The 8,194-nt window shown below is 37.7% G+C and overlaps 1 protein-coding gene across 1 annotated transcript; it reads right to left on the bottom strand.

Annotated features, from left to right (window-relative positions):
* Positions 1 to 218: 218 nt before the first annotated feature.
* On the bottom strand, positions 219 to 6,795 carry LOC146009593 (bone morphogenetic protein 2-A-like). The gene is made up of 5 exons (XM_083150041.1): positions 6,495 to 6,795; positions 3,358 to 3,494; positions 2,023 to 2,139; positions 1,307 to 1,514; positions 219 to 655 (listed from the first exon to the last, which is right to left on the bottom strand). Exons 1-5 carry the CDS (start codon positions 6,793 to 6,795, stop codon positions 219 to 221), a joined length of 1,200 nt encoding a protein of 399 aa, XP_083006167.1.
* Between the last annotated feature and the right edge of the window lie 1,399 nt (positions 6,796 to 8,194).

Genomic DNA, 8,194 nt, shown 5'->3' with positions numbered 1-8,194 from the left:
TATAAATTATATATACATGCAGTTCTCTTTCACTGGGCAGCAGGTGGTTGCTATGATAGGAGGAAGCAATGCAATTTTCTGCATTCTCTATTTCTGGACAATATGCCCTGAGGACACAGTTTTAAAAATGTGTGTGAAGCTACACCTCTATGATTGTTAAAGACGACTGGCCAATGTCACATTGTTATTTTCCATCCTACATTCATAATATCCTTTGTTCAATGGCAGCCACAGCTTACAGCCACCATGTCATCGTATTGTTTTAGTACAACATTTTCTTCATCATCAAAATAAAGTAAATTAATAGAGTTGAGCTGATCGGGGACACAACATGGCGTACCAATGTCCATGTTGAGTTTGAGGGCATGAACAATTGATTGAACAGTAGCATGATTCGTGGCCCCCAAGCCTTGCCCCATGGGGAAGAGGCATGTGCCCTTACAGTGGTAGGCATTGTATCCTTTTGGAGAGATAATCCAACCAGCCCACCCTATTTCTTCAAAATCCACATAGAGTGGATTACGCTGGCATGAAGAATGACTGTCAGGATACAAATCCCGGGCTCTCCGGTACTTGCCATGTTCTTCCCTTAGGGCAAACTGGTATGATGCTGGTTGTAAAAGTGAAGATGCTTCAGGTGAAGAAAGGGAGTTGTCTGATAAAATAAAGAAGGGATATTATATGGTTATCCACCGCTTTACGCCTCATTTGAACAAATATGGCACACAGGGTCCAAATATATTTAATTTTAGGCCAAAAGAAAATGTGGGTTTGTAGCCAGTGTTATTTTGGTGACTTTGTTTTTAGGCTCCCTAGGACATTTGCTTTCCCTAAGACATGCTTTCTATTGCAGACATTGTATGGAAGATTTTAAAACACTAAAAATCTGTCTAATTTCAATAAAAGATCTACTCATTCTTTCAATGACATATAGATTTGATATAATCAAGTAAAAATCCAATGTAGTGATAGATTAAGGTAGTTTATTTTAAAACCAACCGATTAACATGATATGTGGGATGCCAATATTCTATGTGCATATGAAATGGAACGTTACAGTGCTTTTGAGGAAACCACTGTAGCATTTCATATGCAAATAAAGCTGTGGACACATACAGAATATAGGCATGCAGTATATCATTAAACAGCAGAGTCTACTTATGCATCTTATTCAATAGCAATGCAAATAAGGTGCATTTTAATGAACATAGTCACACAAAAGTTTGTCGTTACCATGTCACAACATGGCAAAATGGTGTTGTCCAAAAGTGCCATGGAAGACCCTTGATCTAGAATCATCGCATACCTCTATCCTTTATGTTTGTTGGGGGTATAAATGTGTTGGGTGTTCCTCTCCGGCCATCATCACTGAAAAGGACCAGATAAGATCTCTTGTTGTCCAACTTGTGCTTGCTGGGGCCAAACATATCTGTATCTAGGGTATTTCCAGAGGGTAAGGTGAAAGTAATAAGGAAACCATGATTGGTGATATTATCTCCAACCCATCGGGAAACCTGACAGAGAAAAATAAGAGGTTACAACACCTTTCCACTGAAGAACAATTAGCTAAGCCTGGTTCTAAACCTAGGGAATGTCCAGACAGTCAGAATCCCGGGCTGTTTTCACATGATTCGACAGTAACATGTCAGACAGAATTCAATGTTCTCGCTGTCGAGTATTGGAAAGTCTGCGAAAAACGGCCACAGATTGTCGAAAAACGGTTCTGAATTTGACAATCCGTGGCTTTTTCAGACAAAATAGATCTGACACTCTTCAATACTGTCGATAGCTCAGTGACAATATTTCGCCTGTCTGGAAATATTGGCACAGATTGAATACCCCCCTAAATCTCTCAAAATAAAAGTGTTGCGAGGTATGGTGTCAAAAATCATTTGGTGGAATAATAAAGCATACAATAATAATAAAAACACTATCTACAAATGACATATAACTCATTCTTCTATAAAGAATCGCAACATCTTAAAATATTACAGGAGTTAGATGTATTGTAATGATACTTACTGTTTGAGTAACATTAAACATCTCCCAGCCTTGTGAATTCAAGGGGAGAAGTCGGGAAGAAATTAGGTTTCCTCTCCATGGTCTTGAAGCACTGTCTAAGAGTTCATACACATCCACCTAGAATAGAATACCACCAATGGAATGAGATAAAGGTCAGAGGAACACACACACAAAAAAAAAAAAAAAAAAAAAAGATTTACCCTAAAATACCTAAGTTGTATAGGAAAATTTGAGAGAAGTTTTCTAAAATTCTCTAGCCACATATGTTAAATCACCAAAATTTGTTGGTGACATACCGTATTGGCTTCGTGAATCAGTGAGGGCAAACGAAATCTAAACAACAGCAATTGACTTGTTCAATTAAACTTAGGAAGTACAATTGTATCTTCCTTGTACACAGATAAGTAATATTGTATCATCCCAGTACACAGATAAGCCATACTGTATCTTCCTAGTACAGAGATAAGTAATATTGTATCTTCCTAGCAAACAGATAAGTAATATTGTATCTTCCTAGTACACAGATAAGTGATATTGTATCATCCCAGTACACAGATAAGCAAAATTGTATATTCCCAGTACACAGATAAGCCATACTGTATCTTCCTAGTACAGAGATAAGTAATATTGTATCTTCCTAGCAAACAGATAAGGAATATTGTATCTTTTAAATACTGTATAGAGGTACTGTATATCGAAAGTTGCAGACACTGCCAATGATAAATGACCATTTAACACCCAGGTTTCCTGGACATGTTTAAGCTTATGTATTTAAAAGTGAGGGTGTTAAGGTGCCCATACACTAGTAAGATTTATCTTCAGATCTGGCTGGTTGGAACAAAAACATGGTTATGGATGAGTGACAGTTTGGCAGTTTTCCAGCATTTCCAAGCAAATGGTCAACTGTCATTTGCTCTCATCCATAACCATGTTTTTGTTCCAACCAGCTAGATCTGAAGATAAATCTGCATGTGTATGGCCACCTTTAACCTCTTGTCCTATTGTTAAATGAGGAAATCTTTATAATGATTAAAATCATTGCTTTCAATGGGCATATCAAGCTCTAAGTGATGCAGAGTATAGCAAATCCATCAGAAATGAATGAATGGAGAGAAGTTAAGATAAAACAAGTTAGCACCTCTATCTGCTAATTTCCTTATTAAGTAGAACAAAGTTCATCGAACTTACATCAGCATGTATGGGTCCAGTTATTGTCCCCCTGGCCAAACTTTTGTACTAAAGACTTTAGATTTACAGATGGGTAATGCAATAATTCACAGATTTACACCAAACATAATTGAAAATGAATATCAGATCTTACTAAGATCATCTTACCCTACAGAAATGGTATCTGGCTGCCATAACCAGAGGCTTCCACTTAAACACCCGGAGCTCAGCCTTCAGCATACGCTCGCTGTTTCTTACAGATGATATATTGAAGTAGAAGAATGGATTTTCTACATCGGAGAACACTGGAGAAAACAATGATTACAGGTGTGAGGGAGAATAACTGGAATGTTGGTCTATGGTATTATTTTACAGGACTGCTTTATAGCTCGCTGCTTGCATAGCATTCTAGCATGTGGCGAAAATTGAGAAAGCTCGGTACATATTGGTTACAATATCTCTATTACTGAACTATGTATAGCTTAGTACAGATATATTTCTGTTGAATACAATCTACAAGTGTTTCATTCATTTAAGGCTGGAAGAAGGGCGCATTCAAGATTCACTCTCATGCATCAGGTAAATGGTCTTCTAGGCATGGACCTCATTTTCAATTGTCTGAGCAAAACTTTGTTAAATGCATTGTATTTTAATTAACTGCATTGTTTCTTATTTAAAGACCGTTAAATACAACATATGGTTGTCACTAGATCAGCAAAGTCTTAAACAAATGCACTTTAGATATATCTTCACAATGTGCCCAGCTGAATGTGTTTGCTATGTATATACAATGTATATCACCTGGTAAATAAAAGCACATTGACTGTAGTTAAAATCGTAAGGATAAGTTTATTTGGACAACCAGGGTTTAATTAATGGCTAAACATTCCAGGGTTAAATGTTAGTATAGATCTAATTGTCTCATGTAAGTTAAATAAATGTACAAGGTGTACAGGATTGGAATATATAGGTATCTAAGGGCCTAATTCAGACCTGATCGCAGGGTAAATTTTGTTTGCAAATGGGCAAAACTATGCTGCTCTGCAGGTGGGGCAAATATAACATGCGCTGAGAGAGTTAGATTTGGGGGAGTTATTTTAAGGGCTGAATTAGGCCCTAGGTCCAAATGAGAAGGCCCTTTCCCATTACTGGGGGAGTTACTTGTATGTAATGAAAGTGTAAAGCAGGCATGTCCAACGTTGGCCCTCCAGATGTTGTGAAACTACAAATCCCAGCATGCTTTGCCACAGTTTTGCTATTAGAGAATGCTAAAACTATTGCAAAGCATGCTGGGATGTGTAGTTTCAAAACATCTGGAGGGCCAACGTTGGACATGCCTGGTGTAAAGCATTAGTAACAATGGTGTCTCAAGAGAGGAGGAGTCCCATGTGCAGCCTCCTAGGCTGGGCCCCTTCCTTTCTGCTGGGAACATTAGGGTCTGAGAACTCTAGTGCTCAGGCCCTACCACGCATGCGCGAACCTCCATTGCGTTGTGGAGTCTGAGAACTAAAGCAACCAGACTCCACTGCGCATGCACAGATTGCCAAATAAAAAAATGGCTGCCATGTCATTTTTCCAGTGATTTCTGCAGCACTCCTGCTGCTGCCACTAGACTAAGGAGGGAAAGTATTACCAAAATGGGTGCAGTGTGCGTGGTGTGGGCCCCCTGGGACTCTGGAGACCATATGAACCAGTGCACACTGCCCCCATTACAGATACGCCACTGGTAAATATTCATGATGTCATTTGTGTCCTTGGGAGTTATTCAGACTTGATCGGGCTTCTATGAATTTGCCGGCTGGGCGATAATTGAACGACTGCGCATGCAGACGACTCATAGTGCCCATGCGCGAGGCCATCCTGTGATAAAATCATTCTACTTTTTATAGCTGACCATACACAAGATGATTGACAGTAAGCGGGTGTTTAATAGTGGTAATCAGCTGTTTCATGGGAGTGGCAGGGAAAACGTTGGAGCACCCAAGCTTTTAAAGGGAAGTCATGTGATGTGAGCTCTGGCCTCGATCAGCCTGCTTCTATCGCAGCCACCAAGTAAGTCTAGGGCTATGCACAGACTGCACACTCTGGTGAGTGGCTTGCTTATGGATTTGTTGCTAATTGCAGGGCTGCAATATTTTTGCAAGCTTTACACAGCAATTTGCAGGCTTGCAAAGAGTGGGTGATACTCTTCACTTGGCTCTGAAATTTAGCAGCCAAGTGAACAGGTTTGAATAACCCTCCTAAACCAGTGGTTCTCAAAATTGGTCCTCAAGACCCCAAACAGCTTATATTTTCCTAGCAGGTGCACAGGTGTTCTCATTACTCATTGATACTGAGAACCGAGTTTGAGAACCACTGTCCTATCAGGACCATAGTCATATTAGTATTATTTTTTCTTAAATATATTTATTAGAGATACGCAGACAGATATGGAAATTAAATGTTATAACTGGGTAGAACCAGTAGTCAACATCGACATATTATACCATATTGTTATGTGAACAGTATTACAAATTTTATCTTTAGTAGTATTTGACAAAACAGCTATATATATACATACATATATATATATATATATATATATATATATATATATATATATATATATATATATATATATATATACACAATTTCAGTCCATTTGATACATATAAACTAGACAAGGCAGCATTTAGTGAATAGAGTTGGGTTCGGATTGAATTCATTTAGACAAATTAGTTTTTTTGGCTGCAGCTGCTATTTTAGGGCACTAAAAATCTCACATCTATAGCTGGTTTATTAGAGTCAGATGGGTTGTAATAGTTCCAAAAAGCCCAAACTAGATTACTCTTAAAATAAATATTAAGAGTGTTATTAATAGAAGACTGGATTTCTAACCAATATGTTTGAACTACCAAACATGACCACATACAGAGTACTAGGTCCACTTCGGACAATGAGCTTTTAAAGCAATTTTACTTTTCTGATGCTCCTGTAAGAAATCGTAACCTTGGTATGTAGTATGCCCTATGGCAGTGATGGCTAACCTTGACACTCCAGCTGTTGTTGAACTACACATCCCAGCATACCTTGCATCAGTTTTAGCATGGCCAAATAGTAAAATAGCAAACAGTGTGCTGGGATGTTTAGTTCAACAACAGCTGGAGTGTCAAGGTTAGCCATCACTTCCCTATGGAGCAGTTGATCTTGCATTTCTGCATATGATACCGAAACCAAATGTTTATCCAATAAAATACAAGATTTAATAATAGTTCAAATTAGTATTATTAATCATTTAGTAACTCTGAAATTAAAATGTTCCTTACCTTTGTTCTCAAAGCTTCTCACCACATTGCCCTTCAGTAGTCCAGGGGCCCTGGTGCTTCCATCAGGTTCTGCCACTCGACTATACAGTTCCAGCATAAAATGAGGAGGCTTTTTGACGGATGTGATATTGTGAGGCAGGTCCCCGAACGCAAACACTTCTTGCAGTTTCTGGATGGCCTCGGAGACCACCCCAGATCCAGACGTTCTAATAGGAGGCTTTCCTTCCTTCAAACCCAAATGTAAAAGGGTTACAGGGCAAATAAACAGCAGGATAAAGAAACAGACCAGAACAGCATCCATCTTGAAAGTCTCTTGCAACCTATGTGAAGCAGCCTGGTATTCTTCAATTTCTCTGCTAACAAATCTGTCCCATAAACTGTCCCATGAATACTTGTTATGATTCCTGTGATAAATCCACAATTCTCAGTTAAGTGCTATTCTATAGAATAGTCCTAGTCCCAACCTCCAGTCTTCTGGCTATTCTTTATGTTTCTTGGACTGCAATGTCAGAGATCACCTTGACCATGTGAATATTGTATCTCTATATAAAGGTCATACACACCCGCCCCTCACAAACCTATGAATTGCAAATCTCTGTAATCCGGGAAGGGGAGGAGAAGGTGACACAAGAGGTAAAAAAACAATGACTCAATAAGTGTGAAAAATCCTATGGTGTTATTGTATTGTGATAGTGTTACTTGTATGTTATGTTAATGCGACAAGTGCACAGTGTCACTAAATATGCAAACTTCTAAATCTAGAACAAGCCTAAAGTTTAATACTTATCTAATGTCATTAATTGAAGTGAACCTAAAACAAGTCTTATAAACTAAAAAAATATATATCCAAATGAAAATTAATTACCAAGTATTTATAAATTATTATACTGTCACAAGCTTAAGCATTTTTTGTGGACTTTCAAATGTCTTAAGTCAATACATGCACACAAAATACACACAATGTATAAAAAAAGCAAACAAAAGCTTTTAAAACAAACATAATTAGTACTTATTAGTGCTATTGGATGTCCACACAGGCCACAGGTACTAACCTTCAGACTGCAGTATGCACAGTATTGAACCTATCATTTGTAATAGGATCTTTATTGGGAATTGAAGTCATTATGGAGTCATAAACACAACATTATGGGTCAACTTCCCAGTATCCCAGTGATATTGCAGCTACTGAGGCCAATTAGACATGTCAAGCAATCTTAGATAGACACCCTATTACTATTGCTGTCTATGGAGAGTTCATTTTTTTCTACTCTTGTGACATATATATCCAAAGTAAATATAAAGACAGGATAATATTAAATTATTATAATATTTACAACTGCAAAATAAGTGACTAATATAGGCTATGTATACACTTAAGCAGGCCTGTTCCCATTATTTAGTTTTAATCTGTAGTAACCTGGATGCCTATTTTTTTGGTCTTCAATTATTTGAGCAAGTCCTGGTTACCACAACTGGACAATGCATTAAGTAAGGGAGAAAGCAACATAGCAAATATGTACAGTACAAGGGGATACATTTTATGGAGGGCATCAAACGACTTGCAAATATGCACAACTACTTACAATATATAATTTTTTTTAACTTCTCAACATTTAAAAAAAATGAATTAATTGGAATAAATAAAAGATATCTAAAGCAAGAAAAAAAGGTCTGTTTGTGGTAGGGTAGAGGGTTAATTT

The sequence above is a fragment of the Crinia signifera genome, chromosome 6 (genome assembly GCF_055691185.1).
Source record: "Crinia signifera chromosome 6, ASM5569118v1, whole genome shotgun sequence".
NCBI classification, from domain to species: domain Eukaryota; kingdom Metazoa; phylum Chordata; class Amphibia; order Anura; family Myobatrachidae; genus Crinia; species Crinia signifera.
The sequence above is the reverse complement of the archived record's forward strand: the minus strand, read 5'-3'. Positions and strand labels throughout refer to the sequence as shown.